This window comes from Stegodyphus dumicola, chromosome 1 (genome assembly GCF_044657685.1).
Source record: "Stegodyphus dumicola isolate Sdum_Otavi_A_Nest chromosome 1, ASM4465768v1".
Classification (NCBI taxonomy): Eukaryota; Metazoa; Arthropoda; class Arachnida; order Araneae; family Eresidae; genus Stegodyphus; species Stegodyphus dumicola.
In genome coordinates, this window is record NC_140768.1 from 76621500 (window position 1) to 76642490 (window position 20991).

General features: G+C 32.9%; 1 protein-coding gene across 3 annotated transcripts in view; it reads left to right on the forward strand.

The window, feature by feature from the left end:
- The window catches only part of LOC118198018 (flotillin-2-like), a 90598-nt gene that overhangs the window by 14695 nt on the left and 54912 nt on the right, over positions 1 to 20991 (forward strand). For all 3 annotated transcript variants that reach the window (XM_035369606.2, XM_035369607.2, XM_085816442.1), the window contains 2 exons: positions 5390 to 5604; positions 8284 to 8516. In XM_035369606.2, coding sequence (XP_035225497.1) covers positions 5390 to 5604; positions 8284 to 8516 — 448 coding nt within the window. The remainder of the gene's footprint in view (positions 1 to 5389; positions 5605 to 8283; positions 8517 to 20991) is intronic.

Genomic DNA, 20991 nt, shown 5'->3' on the forward strand with positions numbered 1-20991 from the left:
CTTATCTAGAAGTTTCCTGTTTTTCACCTGATTCTGCTAATAACTAAGATTCCTTTAGTCTTTTAAACTTCATTTTTGATTTCTGTTCCAGGATGCCATTTGCTGCATTCAGTTTTTCATCAAACTTCACTTTACAGGTTTCTATTAATATGCATTCTTCTGGTAGCCATATCCTATAACCCCTAGTTTTCTTCGCATATCCTACCATGATTCGCACCTCATTTGCAATTTATTTCTAACCTGTTTTGGCATGCCAACATAGGCTTTACAACCAAATATTTTAAAATAAACAACACTGGGTTTTCTATTTAGGAACAGTTCATAAGGGGTTCAATTGCTTTTATGACATACTCTGTTCCACGTATGTACGAAACAGACAAGAGCTTCTGCCCACCATTCTTTCCCATTTTACCATCATTAAGCATAGCTTTAACTGCGTCTAATGCCGTTCGGTTAAAACGTTCACACGTACCGTTCTCTTCTGGCGTGTACGCGTTTGTACGTTCAACACTAATTCCATTTTCGGCTAAGTACCTTTCGAATTGCCTGTTACAGAACTCCCCACCGTTGTCGGTGGTATACTTATTAATTTTCTGTTCGTTAGTCTTTGCATTTGCCTATGATAATTCTTAAAGTTGTAGAACAATTCACTTTTATTTTTCATACAATACACTGTTACTAATCTACTATAGTCATCCACAATAGCAAGGAAATATTTACCCCCACCCTTAGGTGGAACTGGGAGTGGGCCACAAACATCTAGATAAACCAACTGCAATGGTTTATCCGATCTCTTCGGAACAGTTTTAAAAGTTATTCTACTAGATTTAGCAATAATACACGGTTCACACCTCTCCATTGGTTTTTCTATTTCTGGTAACCCTTTCACGCTTTGATTCTTAGTAGTTTTCTTAATATAATCAAAATTTGCATGGCTAAATCTCCGATGCCATAGCATCGCATCATCTGTTTTATTTAACTTTCCAATTTCTGTACCATAACCAGCTTCCTTTTTATCTGTTGCATATCTAAACGGGTTTACGTAATAAAGTCTGTCATATCGTTTAGCATAGCATAATCTATCCTAATTATTAAAGTATATCCACATCTTCCCTTCTGAAATCACAAAATGAGCACCTGCCTTTTCTAACCTTGCTCCTAATAGCAAATTTCTCCTTAGATTTGGATTATATAACACATTATCTAACTCAATCCAATTTATTCAATTGCCTACTTTTACTGCAAATTTGACGGTACCCTTTCCTAGTACTTTGCTTTTACAATTTCCTACAGCTAAAGACATACGTATGTTGTTTATTTCTTAAAAATTTGTCATTAAATTTCTATTATTACAGAAATGAGTTGTAGCTGCAGTATCTACGACCCAATTAAATTTATCTGCGTTACCTCCTTTATCTGTAGTTGTTACATAATTTTCTACTAGCATTAATTCTTTATCTTTAAACTATCCATTTTTATCGTTTATTTTAAATTTCTGATTTTTACTTACATTTTCTTTACATTGAGCTATTAAGTGTCCAAATTTATGACATCTGAAACAAGGTCCTATTTTCATATTCCCCATTTTTTTCTTAGATTTAGTTTTATTTTCAGTTCTATCTTTCCCTGCATTTGAACTAATAGTATTAATCACACTTACCTTGCTGTCTTCTAAATCGGCATTTACCTGGCGAAGTTGGCTTTCTTCCCTTATCAGTTCTTCAGAATTCTTTCCAGCGTAAAATCTTCGTCCTTCCACCTATAGATCAACTGTACAATGCCGGAGTATTCCTGGGGTAATCTCCTTATTGCCTGAAATCCTTTAAAAAGATCTACCAAGTTGTGTCCAGCTTCAGCCAACTTCTTTGCAGTCATTCTTATCCTCGCAATGAATAATCCTATTTCTTCATTTGGGGTATATCTAATGCTAAAAAATTCATCCAGTAACTGAATTATCCTTGCTTTTGTAGAACTTCCCATGCTTCTTTACCACTTGAGCATTCTTGTATCAGTGGCCTGAACTCAGTTTTAATTCCATAATATAATGTAGTGAAGGCTCTATTCTCTCTCAATGTGAATTCCTGCTTTTCACGCCTTGTTGCACTTTTATCTAGTTCTTCTTCTTTGTCCTCTATGAAGCTCCAACAATTTCTATCCAGTAACAGCATTTTCATATCGACTTTCCAGTGATCCCAGTTGTCATGGTTTAACAGCTGAAAACCTTCAGGTAGTAATGACATCTTCAACTAAGTGTGAGCACAATAACTTAAACAAACTTCTAAGACAGGCAGCCTCTTTTCGTGGATAACGGCCCTCTTCACCTACATTCCTTCAATGCTGAGTTGAACTGGGTAACAGGCTAGCTGTTGGGGCTGGGCCCATAACCTTATTGACAGTGGGGATCTAGGCAAAGCATATTTTGCTTCCCTTAAATAAAGCTAAGACTAATCTAAATAAAATTCATGCTTTAGTCCGTAAATTAAAATAAAATAAGCTAACACAGTAGCCTTTACATTTAAAATCATTTGAGTGAAAGAAAACTAGCATTATGCTAACTCGTAATACACATTCGCCAATACCGGCTTACATATAATAGTCGCCCAGCCCGTCGATCTTGACATCAGCGGCAACCACGTTAGCTTACCGTCGATTGACCTCCGACCAAAATTTGTGTAAGGAAAACTAAAGCCAACATGGACACCACTAGGGTTGTTGCTCTATCTCTGTTTGCATGATTGTCTCTGCTGCACATCAAGGAAAACCACAACAATAGCCATGGTGCTGCAGACATTGTATTGTCCACGTGGACACTTGTTGTCCTGCTCATGAGCTTAGTTCCTAATTCAGGGTAGATTATGTAACTCTACAATCCTGCAAGGCAGAGAGGACAACACATCTGTTCTCTGTAGTGTTAGTGGTCCAAGGCCATTGAAATCCTGCATGGCATTCAGTAAAATCCCTGGACCTATTCTGTATTTACTTGACAGTCATGGAATCAAGAGCAGCATTGCATGAAATGATTAACCACATTCCTGATGATAGCATTCCTGCCACTGTTGAATTCAGACATGTGGTGGATGTGCTGGTAGGAGATTTTCCTTTTTGCATGAGGCATAACATGATCTTTACAAAAAAGAAAGGAAAAAAAAAAAAAAACCCAGCATTCAACTGCGATTTTCAAGTGAAAAACCCACTGAGTAATTTTCCCATTTATACATCTGCTTTCATGCGTACGCACTAACCATTTGCATATCCCAGCAACTTTCATGCAAATTTGATGTTGGTTGCATGGTGTTGCAATTTTAATGGCTAGCAGTGTATTCTTTCAGCAGTATGCTAAGATGATAGTCTGTTTATATTTTTCTGACGAATTTCAGGTGTTGGATGATATAACTTTAGGAAAACAGTAGTTCAGATCCTGTAAACTGTCCATTTGAATTTTGTAGACTTGCGTCTTTTGCATACTTTCTTCAAGAAAAAAATCAAATTGGCTGGGATCTAATGACTGTAGTGTTCAGGAAAAAAAAAAAAAAAAAAATCCAGCATGTTTGGTACATCATTCAAGAAAACCGCTATCAGTAACATGTAGCTGTATATGCAGCATAGATCTTCGAAAAAATTCTAAAGGAAACGTCTAACCCTTTTCAGCACAATCTGGGCACGCCCAAAAAATTTCCTCTGTGCACAAAGAAAAATTGAAAGCAAAAGGCTTTATGGATTATTATAGCCTTCTTTATTAATATTAGATGGCAGCACAACACCAAACAAGTCCATACATTGCAGCCATGTTTAGTTTTTAAAGACCCTCATTTAAAAAAAAAAAAAAACTTCTAGTTTTTTAGGATATGAAAAAAAATTGTTTTAAAAGAAATTTCTATCTTATTTTCTTGGCTGTATGCTGATCTCTTTATTCTATGTTAGTTTTCAATTTTTACCTTGAAATCTTGCCTAAAATCAAACAACGAACATTTGGTAAGCCCAGACTGTGATCATTGAAACCCCAAGACCAAACCAACAACTGTAGCTTTTCTTCACTGCAGTATGTTTTCTTCAGCGAACCCATTCACAACAGAATGGTCGATGTACATTTGTGTTGTGTTTCATTTCCTGTTTTTTTTTGGGGGGGGGGTATTAACTTCAGAAATTATTGAGGTGTTTTTCTGAAGGTCATGGGTAATTTCATCTGTTACCTCTTTGACTTTCACTAGAGCAGTTCTGTTTTTTTCACTCGCTTTCATTGCAAGAAGCTCTGTTAGCTCGTTATTAATATTTGATTAAAAAACTATGTTTTGATAGTTTTGAGTTGTACATGTTTATTCATTTTGCTTTATAGTTCATATTTTCTTAATTGTAGATATAATATTAGTTTATGTTATCTGATTTTTAATTAATTTACAAATGGATCGGAGAATGTAGACCACTTCTGAAGCAATGAAAATGCTAAATGAATTTGCCTTCAGATGATAAATGTGATACGAAGAGCAGTGACACTAAAGATTACATTACTGGACTGAATAACCATTCAGATGCCAGTGATAGAAAATACGAACTGATAAAAGTGTGAATAATGTAAATATCATACAGCAAAGTTACCTTTTTTTTTTTTTTTTTTTTTCATTTATACTCATGTATCATCGTATAACCAAGAAGTCCTTTTGGGGGGGTGTAGAGTAGCAGGCTCGCCCGTGATGCACCCTGGGTAATGCTTAATCTCGTACAGTAATCAGAATCTAGTGTTTTTTAATCATAGGCAAAATCTTTTACTATATTTTGGGCTTCCCAGCAATGCTTGTTTCAGCGCAGTTTTCAAAGCTCTATTCAATCTGTGAGCCCGCTTCAGGCACACTCACAGATTTAAAATTGTAAGTATTGTGTTTACAAAATTTTAGCTGTATATTCCTCTAGGCATGGTTAGACTTCCTATCATTTTTCCCCCCTGAAATTCTGACATTAAAAGGTAGTGAGCTGGAAAGGGTTAAATGTTTGATGCACCTAAACCTTAGAGAAAGTGCATATTTAAACGTTTTGCCATTCTTTGAATTCCTTTAAATTAGTATAACATGAATAGTCTGAATATTGTGAAAAAAAAACTGATAAATTGCGTAAATTGTCTGTATATTTTCAGTTATGTCATCGTTTATTTAAATATTTCTATGGTCTTGCAATGATACATTTATTTGATTTGTTTCAAAGTATGTTTGATACAATTTGAGTAACAATTTGTTGTAATGAATATAAGTTTTTATAGTATTACTTTTTAGCGTTTTTATGTAGACAATGAATTCATGAACATTTGTGTAATCTTTATTAAAATAATATTTATATCTTTGTTAATGTTTGATATGAAAAAATTCATGTGCTGTATGTCATTATAATTTACTTTTTATAGACTTCATTTGGAAATAATGACTCTTACACCTCGTTGTGAAGATGTGGAAACAGCACAAGGAGTGCCTCTGACTGTAACTGGTGTTGCCCAATGTAAAATTATGACAGAACCTGAATTTTTAGCTACAGCAGCTGAACAGTTTTTAGGAGATGAAATTCGCCAAGTGAAATCAGTTATCCTTCAAACTCTTGAGGGTCATCTACGAGCAATATTAGGTTAAAATCATTTAGTGTTAATTCCTGAATTTTTTTTAATTATGTTTCATAACAAGTCCTTTTTAGTTTTTTGCATCTGTATCACTCTCTTTCTCTCCCTCACTCTTTATAAATATGTGCGTTTGCATCAATTTTGTTTGCTTGAGACACTGATGCTCTGTTGATTCCGTTCACTGTTAATTTGATTTCTTTACATTATGTGCATGTATAGGTACTAATCTATTTAAAACTGATTATTCATTTTATTACATGCAAATATGAATTTCATAAGGTTAAATTTTAGGTTCATAATCACTACTTTGAGATTTGCTGCATTATAAGATTAAAAGAACTGTAGTGAAAGAACTTATGAAAGCGAACCGAAGCAACACAGTAGACTTTTCTTAATTCGCAAAATATTTATTCCTGGTTTATTCTGTATATTACAATCTGTAATGCTAATCATTTGTTATAAACCATTTTCTGAAGACTGCAGAACACCAATCGCAATTGCACCAATACATTGCTACATTCTAGGCAATAACAAAAGTGGCTGTGGTAATATTAATAGAACAGTGCATTCAGACACTAAATAATGTTGTTGGTTTTTGCATTCTATGATGTAATTCCATCACTGCTGTCTTTCTTTATCTCTGAGGAGATACTTTCTAGTAAAAGATTCATGTTTTGTTAAAAAATTATGCTTGAAGTGATGCTCTGAGGTATATGAATGATTTTCAATACATTGCTACTTTCTAGGCAACAACAAAAGTGGCTGTGGTAATATTAATAGAACAATGCATTCAGACACTAAATAATGTTGTTGGTTTTTGCATTCTATGATGTAATTCCATCACTGCTGCCTTTCTTTATCTCTGAGGAGATACTTTCTAGTAAAAGATTCATGTTTTGTTAAAAAAATTATGCTTGATATTTGACTTTTTGTTATTTAATAATTTTTCATTGCAGATTAGGCCTGTTGGAAGACCCAGAGTGTTTTGTATAAATGCATATTTTTCTGTCCATTCAGTTTTAAATTCTTGATGTTCATCTTGAATTTTACACTGCTTTTTCTGTATTGCCATAGTAAAAAAGTGTAACTGTCTCAGAGTGACTTAAAAAAAAAAAAAAAAAAAAAAAAGACATTGTTAGTCATTCGTGTAACAGGGCTGATTGTGTTTTTTGAAATTATCTTTCATTATTTGCCAATCATGTTATATTTTAATATTAAACTTGAAATTAAAAAAAACACTTACCCTCTTAAAATAGTCAATAACATATTACCAAATTTGTCTCTTCTGTTTCTGGTATTTATAGCTGTTGTGGTATACAAAAATTTAACTCATGATCACTGCAGTAATGACTGGTCGAATCTAGTGGTCAATTGCCAATACATCAATTTCACCCAAGCAAAGCCATCAGTCCTGAGTGTTGCGTTGGTAGGAGCAGGAGCAAGATTAGCTAAAGCTAGGTTTACATGCATGCGATCTGCTGCACATTTTGATGTGTGTACATGATTATGAAAATTTGTTTGGCAATGGCAAATTGCAGCTAATTTTCCAATACTATTAAACTACTTGAGAGCCACAAGTATGATTCTACTGAGCCGCATGTGGCTCACGAACCACAGTTTGCCAACATAGATTTCAATGAGGAATATTTCAGCAAATGATCTCTGTCCACCTCAAAATTCTGCTTGCACAATGGGCACAAGGGACCATGATATATACCAGTGTGGTGCAGATGTTTAATGAGACAATCATGTCTGGTCTCCAGATAAAATGCCACAGCTGGCTATGGATCTGGGAGAGTGCGGGATATTACGAATCAAATTCATATTCTTAATAATTATAAATAAATTTCATATTCTTAATTTCTTCAAGTAATTTAACATCAGAATTATTCCACATAGCATTTTTTATTGATTTAAATCATATTGTTTGATTGCAAAATTTCAGTTTCTCTGAGAAATAATTTATGATAATTTTTAATTTTCATCCAGATTTTTGTTCACTGATACTGCTTATTTAGAATCCATGATCAGACATCTTAAAGCTTATATAAAATTAATCTAAAAAGCAACCTTAGACTGACATAGATTTTTAGCAATTCTTGTGATATTTTCACATAAAAAAACAGCTAAAATGTATGAAACATATTTAAGTACAATTGTTAAATTATCTTTAGAAATAAATAATATTACTGCTTGGGACTGGGTTAAAAATAATAGATTTTAAATTCCTAGATTTAGATGAGTAAATTGTCCACTAAAATGAATTTGTATCTCGGCAATGGACAATTACAGGATCAGTTATTTAAAAGCTATAATCTTTACACTAAATAAAGATCTAGGCATTATGCAAATATAGTAATGAAAAGCAAAAACCAAAATTAGATCAAGCTTATATTTTGCTTTTTATGTATAGGATATTTTATTAGTTATAACTGAAGATAGCTGTTATAAGCCAAGTAAATTTGCAATTATTAGTAAAAAGATTCTGCAGGTAAATCCATGTGAAATCTTTCCTATTTCATGGAAATGTACCATTTACTGAGTAATTAATTTTTTGGTAAAAAAGTGTGTATTAAAATCAGCAATAGGAAGTTCTGTTAGAAAAATTATATAATGCTTGGCATCTATTAGATGTGTTTCTTTTAATTGCTTACTTAAAAATTAACTGTTATTTATTTTATTTATAGGTACCTTGTCTGTTGAAGAGGTTTATAGAGACAGGGACCAGTTTGCTTCGCTAGTTCGAGAAGTAGCTGCACCCGATGTAGGTCGAATGGGTATTGAGATACTTAGTTTTACGATAAAAGATGTTTTTGATAAAGTTGAATATTTGGCTTCATTAGGAAAAGCAAGGGTAGCTGCTGTTAAAAGAGATGCAGATATTGGTGTAGCACAAGCTAATCGTGATGCAGGGATAAAGGTATACTTATATTTAATAGTTGGGTGCTTATAATTACAATTAGGAAATGCTATATGAAGTTGTTTGCTTTTAGGAAATGAAAAAAAAAAAAAAAAAGAGGGGAAAATCAATTTTGCTGTTTTTTTTCCCCCTCATTTCCATTTAATAGCCATACAGATTTTGGTCACATATAAAAGAAATACTATAAATTGTAACTAGTAAAGATAATTATTATATTTGTATTATATAACAAGAGTAGAGCTGTAAAATATTTTTTAATTACAGTTAATAAATAATATATTTTGTTATATTTTATTTAATTAATAATATAAGGGATGCCCAAATGAAAAGTGGACAAGTTGAAGAAAAATAATGCCTTTATTGTAAATCAAAAGAAATCGCCATGGGCGTTGAAACACAGGTCCCAGTGTTGCGGCAGCAGCTCGATGCCTTTGCTGTAGAAAGATTAGGGCTGGTTCCTGAGGAAGACCTGCATGGCTTCCCTCGCTCCATCGTCCGAATGGAAACGTTTTCCCTGTAAGGCTCTCTTAATTGACCCAAAGATGTGAAAGTCCCAGGGTGACATGTCCAGACTGTAAGGGGGGTGCTGTGGGCGGGCATTGTCATGCAGAAGGATCACTCCTTGTGTGAGAAGGCCCGGCCATTTGTTTTTTATTGCTCGTCAGAGTACTGCAATATTGTGTGGAATTGATAGTGCTCCCTTGGGGCAGGAACTCGATTAAAAGTGGTCCACGACAATCGAAGAAAAATGAAACCATCACTTTCCATGCAGTTATCGTTGCTTTCGATTTCCGTGGTAGAGGAGCTGACCTGTGTTTCCATTGCATACTCGTTTTCTTGGATTTGGGTGTGTAGTGGTGGCACCAGGTCTCGTCGCCCGTAATGATTTGATCCAGAAATGCGGGATTCTCCTCATAATGGATCAAGTGCTAGAGACAGAAGCTCATTCGTCGTTTCTGATGATTAAGGATCAGGTGTTTTGGTACCCATGCCACACACCATGTTGTATCCCAAATGTTTGTGGATAATGGTGTTAACCGTTCCTTTACTCAGGTTGAATTTGTGACTGATTTCATGGGTTTTAACCCTTCGATTAGCTTGGATTATTTCATTAACAGAGGCAATGGAATCATTGGTGATCCCTTTGTTTGCTTCGGCCGGTCTCGGCAGATGTGATGTCGTTTGCTGCCCTTCATGGAAACTTTTACACCTTTTGTTTACAGCCGTACGACCTAAACAGTGGTCGCCATACACTGTCACTATTCTTCGATAGATGTCCGCATTATGCTCACCTTCCACAACAAGAAACCATACTACCACGCATTGTTCTGATCTGGACACATCCATAGATAGCACGACTTTCCTTTCGCACACCGTCTGAGATGCATACATCATACCGCCCTTTATATACTTGTGCAGTGGCTGTGCTATCAATGCATTCATTCTGACGTTATCGCACGTATCCACTTTTCATTTGAGCAACCCTTATATATTTACTGATTTCAGGTAATATTATCACATTTAAGTAGCGTCATATATTTTGTGGAAAATATGATTTTATATAAATATTCCATTTGCCTTGATTTTTGAAAGACTCCATAAATTTATTCTTAAAATTACTAATAATGAACTCTGTAATAATGTAAATTTTTGTCTAAAAAATGTTGTGTAATATAACAGTGAGCAGAAGTTTGTGAAATAACCATTTTTATCAACATTTCCTTAAATTTCTTCTTGAACTCTACAGACCAAGGCTGCCTCTCCAAGTTTTCTCCATCTGACCCTCTCCAGTGCCACAGCTTCCCATAGGTTTACCCCAAATTCTTTTCCACACTGTCCAGCCATCTAGAGGGTGGTCTTCCTTTTCATTGCTTCCCCTATATTTTTGATAAGGTTATCATTTTAGTAGGAAATGCATCATATCTATAAATATGATCTAGCTATCTAATACGAGATGCCTTTACAATATTGACAATATCGGGTTCATTATATTTCCTATAAATTTTATATCTATATGATATTCTCCATCATCCATTTAGTTTCACCAATCCAGATGTCTTCCGTTGAATTTTTCTTTCAAATATCAGCAGTGGATCTTCCTCTGTCTTGTTAAGTACCCAGCATTCACTTCCATACAGAGCCACAGGTCTTATCAAAGTCTTATATAAATTTGTTGTGGTTTTTGTGCTAATTAATTTGGATTTAAGTTGGTTTCTAATCCATAAAAACATCTGTTGGCCATAGATATCATTTTTAATTTCAATTTTAATGTTATTGCAGCTTGAAATCATTGTACCCAGATAGTTAAACTGTTTAACAGTCTCAAAAGTGTAATTGTTTATCTTTAAAGGGGGGTAGATCCATGATTTACGTTCAATTTCTAGTCTATTTGTTACCTTTGTAAATTTTGTCTTATCCTCATTGATGGTTAGACCTATCTTCCCTGATGTATATTCAGGCGAGACAAATACCTTGAAAGCAGCCTGTTTAGTTCATCCAATGACATTATTGTCATCAGCAGAAGATAGTAGTTTTAGTGCTCTTTGTAAAATAGTTCCACTTGTGTTTAGTTGAGAGTCTCTCATGGCCTTTTCCAGTGCCAAGTTAAACAGCAGACAAGAAAGTGAGTCTCCCTGTTGCAGATCTTTCTTAGTCCAAAAAGGTGCTGAGAAAAAGACAAAACTTTAATTCTGCATTTCACACTCTTAAAAATCATCTTTAGAAGGCTGATCAGTTTCCTTGGGATGTTAAATTCCAGCATGGCGTCAATTAATTCCGTATTTAAACTATCATATGTAGCTTTAAAATCAATAAACAGGTAATAGGTATAAATGTTATATTCCTTTGTTCATTCTAAAATTTGTCCGATGGGATGTATTTAATCAATTGTTGTTTTCCCTTCTTGTAACCACACTGGTAGTTCTCAACAATTTTGGAAGTATATTTCTGCAGTCTCTTAGAAAGGATGGTGGAGACAATTTTATATGCTGTATTCAATAAAGTAATTCCTCTGTAATTAAACAATCCAACTTGTCTCTTTAGGACAAGTTGGATTTTTTAATTAATAATAGTACAAACAGGACAAGTTGGATTTTTTAATTAATAACAGTACAAACAGACCTTTCTTCTCACTCAGTAGACATTCATTCCTCTGTCTATATATCACAAATAATGTAATAAATTGCTTTAGTGAGTTTCATTTCATTAATATTTAATAGCTCAGCTTTGATACCTGGTCTAGCTGATTTATTAAGGCTTTGATTGCAAGTTCAATATCATAGAAGGTTAGAGGACTGTCTTCCATCTCTTCATCCTGATCTTCATAGATGGAGTTAAGTTGTATATAATAAGTGGTAGTCTCTTCTTCGTTATCTCTAACCCCAAATAGAGCCATTTAAATGTTCTTGACATCTAGATAGAACATCTTCCACATCTCTGACAATTTCTCTATCTTCTTTTTGATATGCTGTAGTTCTCGGATTAAATCTATAGTGCTATAGCTTATTAATGCTATAGTTCTTGGCTCTTACGTTATTTACTGAATTATAAAATTTTCTATCCTCCTTTCATGTCTTTAGGTTTTAGGTTATTGTCTTTAGGATACATAAGAGTTAAAACAAAGCATTCATCAAGATATGCTTTGTTTTAACTCTTATGTATCCTTTTTTCCCTCCTCTTCTTAATTCTCTATATCTTTCCTTAGCATCTCTAATGAAATGCTTCTTGATCATTAGCTAATAAGACTCATTCTTCCTTTCTGTTATCACTGAGCATTTCTCATTAAATTATTGGATATGTTTCTTCACAGAATATTCAGGTATTGGTTTCTAAGCAGTTTCAATTATGAATTATGATATGTTTAAGACTATGGCAAGCTTTCCTCGTCGGTTGATATTTTGTCACATAATACTTCCCACATATTTTGGTTTTCTTTAGTTGTGCAATATCAAGCCTGTTTCCCCCCCTCTCTTTTTGTTGAAGGACTTGTTGATCCTTAAACGTAGTTTTACAATAACCAAAAAGTGTACAATAACCATTTCCTTCTCAGAATGTCCATACATCCAAAAGACTACTTTTGTGTCTCAGTGCTCTGAGAACATGCTCAGTTTGGTTTGAATTTGGAAGAGATCTTCAGTTGACTTTGTATATATCTTTATGTTTAAATGTTGTGCTTGATATCATCATATTAGATGCAATGATAAAGTCCACAAGTCTAAAATCATTATTACTTGTCTCTTTGTGTAGAATATGGGATCCAGTAAATACCCTCATGTTTTCATTTTTTCCTATCTTTTGCACTAAAATTTCCCATAATGAGCTTTACATCATTTGAATGATATTCAGTATAAATCCTTTCAAGAATATCATAGAATTCATTCTTCTCCTCTTCATTGTTTTCTTCCTGGGTATCCTGAGTACATATAATTGGAATATTCTGTATTTTACCCTTAATGTGTATCTTGCAAATTCATTCATTCACTGGTTTAAATTCAAAAATTCTATTACTAACTAGCTTACTAACAATAAAACCAGTACCAAACTGATGTGTCTTTATATGACAGCTGTAATAGACACTGCAGTTTCATGTATCGATCATTACATGGCCAGTCCATCTCATTTCCTGGATGGCCAGAAAATCTAGCTTGCATTGGATGGGAAAATATCAATAAACTTTTTCAGTGCTCCACTTCCATATAAAGTTCATAAATTCCATATTCCAAATTTCAGATCCGATTTAATGCTAAATTGTCAGGAATGTATCATCATGGAGAATTCTTTTTGAAGTTTCTTAATCAGGAGCGTTTCTATGAAGCAGAATGATTAGCCCTGCCCCAACCCCAATCTGGAGGACCAGTTCCCTGATGTAATTCTCAGGGGCAGGGGTATCCAGCTATACTCCCAGACTCTAGGTACCCATTTTAGTCGCCTCTTATCACATTCATAGGCTACATTGGGACTAGACTTTCACACTGGGTCACCACATGGGTACTTTTAATTTACTACTATAAAATAAATTTTAAAAATAAACATGTTTATTTGCCAGATTGCTTTTTTTTTTTTTAAAACTGTAAAGTCACTAGGTTATTTTGATGCTGGAGACGTGAAAAATTAGCAGCACCCTCTGCGGGATTCAGACCTGGACCTCTCAAATATGTGCCAAGTGTGCTACCCTTAAACCACGGAGGCATGCAGAAAAGAGGGAGAAAATACCTTATAGCCCTGTTCACAAGAGCAGATTCGACCGGTAGCGAAAACCGGTTCTTCCAACATGTCCCGTTCACATGGGACAAGCATTAACTGCCTTGCCGAATTGGAGGTAGAACTTGGTTGAATGTTCCTTACCTCTCGGGAGCAGGGCAAATAGGGAGATTTCCCATACTATACTGTGTGGTTCACTTAATTTTAGTTACTGCTCGCTGGACTGTCAGCGAAATAATTGCATTGATAGATGTCTGGGAATGTGATAGCATCCGCCCGAAAATTAGATAGAACTGTACAAGATACGGAAATTATAGACAAATACAGACAAGGTTATCTGATGCTAAGTATTCCAGAAATATCGTTCAAATTAAAAATAAAGTTAAGACAAGTGCATATCAGCTTCAACGAGACAAGGGAGTTGATACCTTTTGAATGATTTTTAAAAAAAATTAAGCATTTTCGTCTACTTTTTATGAATATTATTAAATGGTTTTGTGAGACAAAATAATTTTAAGCTGAAAAAAAAGTTTTTGCTAGTAATTTTTTTTAATTTAAATTTTTGAAGAAAAATTTTACAATGAATGTCTTTCTTCTCCTACAATTTTCAATGTCTCCCCCCAGTTTTTTTATTGTATTTATTAGAGTGTTCTTAATAACTTCAAGGAAGGATTTTGCAATTAATGAATTAGTTTCTGAGAAAAAAATAAAAATACACTTTTATCTAAAATCTTTAAAACAGATATGATCTCAGTCACATTTTCATCTCAAATAATTTTTCCTTTCAGTATTTTGCAAAACCCATCCTTGTTTATATAAAGTATATAATTTTAAATAAGCAGTAAAAATAATAAAAAAATTAGTCCATACCTGTATATGTTTTAGGACTTTAAGTAAAAGGATTTATTGAAAAAAATGCAAAAGGTTTCTCAGTTTGCATTTGCAGTTTAAAGAATACAAACTGTCTAAATAGACACTTAATAATTTCAAATCTTTAAAATTTTAGTACTGAATTTCAATACACACATATATATAAATCAAACCTAGTGTTATTTATTCAATTGGTAAATATAGACATAAATTACAAACCCTTTTTTAAAACCTTATGTGGCCAGAAAAATTGCAAAAACTCAAAACGCAAGCAGAATTTTTCTTTACCTGTTTTTGTTTTGTAAAACACGTTCAAAACAATTTTAATGCATTAAGTAATTGTAATATTGTTGCATGCGTACGGGTTTGTAATAGATTGATAATAGTTCATAAATGATTGTCATTGCACTCAAATCCGATGATAGCTTAATTAAATTAATTTTAAAACAGAAACACTTCAGAGTTCTAGAATTTTCCACAGAAATACTCGTACAAGTATTTAGAATATCAAAGTATAATCAGTAATTATGCTTCAATGTAATAAGAACATTAAACACAACGGAATGCAAAACGCATCTTAAGAGAAAGTTAACCCCTTCGAGCCGGGTAGCGAAAACGCGCGCTTATCGCTGAGGCCGGCAGTGTCTTACGCGAGCGTCTCTCCAGGGCCTGGGGCTTTTTTGCTACTAAGCCTAAATCCATGAAATTTCCGAAGTATCAACGCATTGTTTAATAATGCTCTATAGAGTATTTAAACGGCTTATGCTTTATAGATATTTATGTATATATATATACTTTAATTACCTTATTTCTTGTTTAAATGCATATTTTACACATTTTATTTTAATTACTCACCATTTTATGAATTTTAACATTATACATCTGAAAACTAAATATATTACTTAAAATTCTCTTTTCGTATGAAAAATTTGAAAACAGGGATCTACACACAGTCCTACGTTACATTCCTTGCACTCGTAATAACTCATTTGCCGTTTTGGAGGATTTTTACGGGAATGTGAATAAACGAAGCATCGTCGTCTCATTTTCTTATCAGTCTCTTCTGAACAAAATTTTGGAAAATGTCTTTCAGTTAATCTTTCAGAATCAATATCTGAAATATTTTGCATCATTTCTGCTATTTCATGCTCTGTTAAACATTTTCGACGCTTCGACATTGCAACGGTAAAAACAAAGAATTCACGTCTAACAAGATCTAATTATTTTCTAAAAACTGAACTGCAAACCGAAATACCCAAGGCTTTAGAGCAAATAAAACTTCTCTACTTACAGTAAACAACTACCACATGCGAATAAAGTGCGATTTAAAGAGACGTCATTCAGAAACATTTATTTCCCCGTTTGTTTATATAATCAAAAACACGTGTATGTGAGTCATGCTTCTCTCATTTCGAGTAGAAGGTCTAATGTACATGTATCTGAAACCATATGGACATACAGTGCCATCTTGTGGCAGAAATTATAGTTTGAAAAATGTTCCAAAGTACTGGCACAAATACGTGACAGTCGGTAGTAAACGGAACAATCCTCTGGCACGCCTGCGTGTCGGCCGGTAGGTAAGTGTGTTCGTTGCTGACACGTATACGTGACAGTCGGCGCGAAGGGGTTAACTCAGAAATATCTCCAATCTCCCGCTGAACTAACAACTTATATAGCATAAATAATGTCATAAAAATAGTGTGTTATAATGAGATTATTACTTTGAAACCGATGTTTCGAATTGATGCCCAAGAAAACCAATATTTCCCATTCTGCTTCATTGCATATCTTTAATAAAAGTAAAACAAATCATCCAATTAATTTCCTTTATCATTTTTTTTTTTAAATGCGAAATGTTTGTTTTACAAGCTGTGAAAATGTCGAAAGTTTGTCACTGATATATTTTTAGATATGAAATTTTAAAATTAATGGACGTCAAAAAGTTTGAAATATAAACAATTTTCAAAAATTCTCACAAAATATTTTTTTTTTTTTAAATTACACTAAAAATTTCATTTAATTTTTTTCCTTCACAGTGTGTTATGGTGCAAACTATAATATTCTGAGATTCTCAGTTTATTTGTTAATATTTGCACAAAATCGTTTCAACTTTAAATTTGAAAAAAATCTAATCCTCTAAAAATCAAAAGCGTTACACGACATCCACAAGCAGTGTATATACAGAGTTTGAGTTCTATATCTTATCAAGAAGCAATTTAAAAATCCATGACCATCTTTTAACTATAGCAACAAACTCCATGAGTAAACTAAATAACAGCTTATAAAATAATAATAATAATAATTTAAAAGCATATATTTTTCAGGAACCATTATGAAAGTTCTGGTACTAGTTGCGAAAGTACAGATTACAAAATTAACAACAGTAAACAACGTTAAAAATGTGTAAACAGTATTAGAAATCGGAGACAGGATTGTTCACAGAGGCTTAGGTGTAAAGGTAAGGAAAATGGTGGTCTTCTGAACAGGTCCTAAAGACGAAACTCTTTCACGTCTCCTTTTTCTCCTCTTGCTAACGGCAGCTGTGCGAAGGAGCGTTGCATGTGAACAAGGCTTATAAGTTTCAATGATATTTGCATGCCTTATATACTCCATCTTTTAAAGGGCGACTGGGGATTAAGGAACCCAGTCACTAAATCCTGGTGGTGAAGAATCATCATCCACTACCTTTTTAGTTTGGGTGCCACTGTGGAGATATTAGGTTATTATGAAGCAGGGAAAATGTGCAATACTCTCACCAGGACTCGAACCTGGACCTCTCGAATATGCGCCAAGTGTGCTATCGTTATACCACAAAGGCATGTTTCCTACATACAGAGGGGAAAAGTACTTTATAAAGCCAAATTTGCAAAATATTTTCTCCATACTGATCAAAGATTATTAGAAATTTATTTGATGTTATTGTAGTAGTTCTTTAAATTAAAATTCTTACATAAAACCACTGCAATTGCATAATTGTATCTTAATCTGTAATGGAGAGGGATAATCAAAAAAGCACATTTAATGTTTATTTTTTAAAATCGGAAAGTACTTTTAGTGTTTATTCTTTTTATTTACTTATTTATATTGTTAAATATTATATCAGATTTTGAATTTACTAATCCTGCTGTAGCTCAGAATTTTTTCATGGTATGGAATGCAGTCTGACTCAAGAAATAAACAGAAAAACTTAAATTTTTGGGGTAAGATAGAATAAATCCTGAAATGTATCACTTATCATGCTGTACTGTGTCACATTGTGTACTTAGAATATTTAGTCATGTAGCTTGAATAAAATCAAAAAATATAGAAATAATGAAGAGTTAGTACAAATAGTTTGCAAACATTGAAACTGAGAAGGACAAGTTTATTTTTAAAATTTCCAACTGACTAATTCTGCTTATTTATCTGAAATTCACTATTAGCATAGGAAGTAGTCTTATGACTAGGGATTATATACTAATTCAGAAGTCAAACAACAAAAATCAGCGTTAATTTACAAAATTTTCACAGGACTAGTTTCGATGGTTTTACCGAACCATCATCTTCAGCTGCAAAACCGCAAAATTTTGCGGTTTTGCAGCTGAAGATGATGGTTCGGTAAAACCATCGAAACTAGTCCTGTGAAAATTTTGCGGTTTTGCAGCTGAAGATGATGGTTCGGTAAAACCATCGAAACTAGTCCTGTGAAAATTTTGTAAATTAACGCTGATTTTTGTTGTTTGACTTCTGAATTAGTATTTGTTCGGCGTGTTATTGTGTCTTAATTAGGGATTATATAGTTTGAAAAATTTTAATAAATTCGTAGCTAGCTTTTACTTTTTTTAACTGACTTCATTTGGTGCCTAACATTTAAAAGGAATATGTCAAACTATTAGCTAAAAGTCTCTCACAGGAATCAATTCTTTAGAGTTGGCACAGATTAAGACTATAGTTTTTTTTTTTTTTTTTATTATTATTATTATTTATTTATTTTATTTATATTATGTTCTACATGTCAATTCATGAGTAAATTATTTGATACATTCAAAGATAAACTTATTTAAAAAACACTATATTTTTTCATTTTTATGAATTACTTGCATTAGGCTTATTTGTAAGGTAGGAAATTTTATATTTTTTTCTGAATTATTTGTAGCTAAAAATATTTATTTATATTAATACTTTAGTTATTTTCAAATTTAAATATCTATAATAAATATGAGAAGAATTTTCAGTTAATACAGACAGACTTGATGGTGTTTGTAAAAAAATAAAAGCTGAATACTGAATGAAATGGACTTTGTCATTCTTTTGTTCTAAAATTTGACAGTTTTAAGAGACAAATATAAATAGTAAATAAACAACTAATGATTTTTGCATTCCCCCCCCCTGCTGTAGTGATTTAAAAAAAAATAAAGATGTTAATTTAATTGACATAATATAATAATGATCAACTGATTATGCATAACATTACAATTTAATTATTATAAGATTACATGAAAACATTTTTTATTTAAATATAAATTTTTATTTCAAAAAATAATTTGCTACATCATTTCTGTTTTTCTTAAAAAAAAAAAAAAAAAAATACAGAGAAGAAGATAGAACTGATGTGAGCCAACAATTTAAATGAAATTGTGTAATATAAAATATTTATCACAGTAAATGAAATAAGAATTTTTTTTTCAAGTTGTGAAAGTGTAGCTGTTATTATTTTGTCAAATGCATACAAATGTATCAATGTTCTTATTTTTGAAAGAGCTCATTTTTGAAATGGCTTCTTTTTATCATACACAGGAATGTTGGCTCTGAATTAATCTAAGATTACAGAGCCTAAATTACAGAGCACTACTGGGCTAATCTTTGGAATATGGTAACAGGTAGTTTGGCGACATTTTGGTAAGGCGATAAAGGTTACTAGCTGGGACTTTAGCAGCGTACATGGATAAAGTCAAGAGTGTGCGCAATGCCATTTTTGTGCAATTCTGGGATGTTTTTTTTAAGTGAAAATAGGTCGATGTGTACATGAATACCATGTATGTGCAATTCTTAAAAACGTGGCAAGCAGTTTGCGATTCTGCACTTTCTCCCAATTTCGCACCTAATCTTTGTCATGATTAAGCACTTTTGTACCATAAAAGTTCTAGCATAAACGTAATTCGGCTAGCAGATTGTTGGAAAAAAAATGTTGATTAAAAAAAAAAAAAATGCCTTTACTTCATGAAAACAAAATGGCGTCCAAACAAAAACTAGCAGGTTGCTGTAGCAGGGTTGGTCGCTAAATTTTCGCCAAAAAATCGCCAAATTACCATAATCCAAAGATTAACCCACTACTAATTAAAATTCAGATTTAGTATCAAACAATTTTATATTACAAATTTCGTTATAAATGAGGGCTCCTCTTCTGACAAAAATTATTTTTTGCAGTTCCTGGAATTTCTGCTTACTGATGTTATAAACTAATTTAGTGTTTGTTAGAATTTTAATAGATTAAAGAATGCTAAAAAAATATGTAATGAAAATGCTTCTTTCCTAAAAGGAACTTCAAAATGTAAGTTTAAAATTCCTTTCTGGAAAAGGATATTGGCAGAAGGTTTATTTGTTGCCCAGTAATATAAGGGCCTGGTTTCATTTAATCCCAGTCAATAATTTTCACTTAAGCAGAAGAAAATAAGTGCTGTCTTTAATTGCTACTTTAAGAGTCGTTAAAAGGCATCAGGCTATTTGTAAGATGTTTGAAAATGATTAAAATTTTTCATTTATTTGGAAGTAAAAATGTCATGCTAATCAGCCCTAGTTTCAGTATTTTTGGCGCCATAGGCAATCAGAGTTGGTGCTTTGGGCAATATAGGTATCCATGTAAATTAAATATTTCAGTTTTCGGAAGCTAAATTCAGGTGTCACTTGTGAGAACAACTTGGCCTCCACCTTCCAAAACTAGCAGCTACATTTGGCACCTGTGTTGGAGCCTGTCCGAATGGTAACTGAAGCAATATGTACTTTTAATTCTTCTTCCCATACAGAGAGAAAGAGTGGGAAAATATACTATATACACTGCTGATGCTTTACATTACAAAATAATAGTCAGATAATATATGTGATGTATATATTGTACTTATGTATGTGATAGGATGTGATAAACATTTGGAAGTCAAAGTGAGTGTTTTCTGCTTCTATTTTATTTTACATTTTTTTACAATTGCTTATTTCCCTTCAATTTATAAATGTTTCGCAAGAATAATAAGGGGAAAAAAAACTGCTTTTCAGTTTATATTTGCGTAGCATTGGAATTCTTATCAGTTTAAACCAATTAGTATAATTTTGATCAAATAGTTTAATGAAAAAGTAAATTTGATTCACTTGAATTAAAATATTTTTTTTGCATGCAAGTTTGTTCTTTCCTTTGTGACTGGAGATCATACACTTT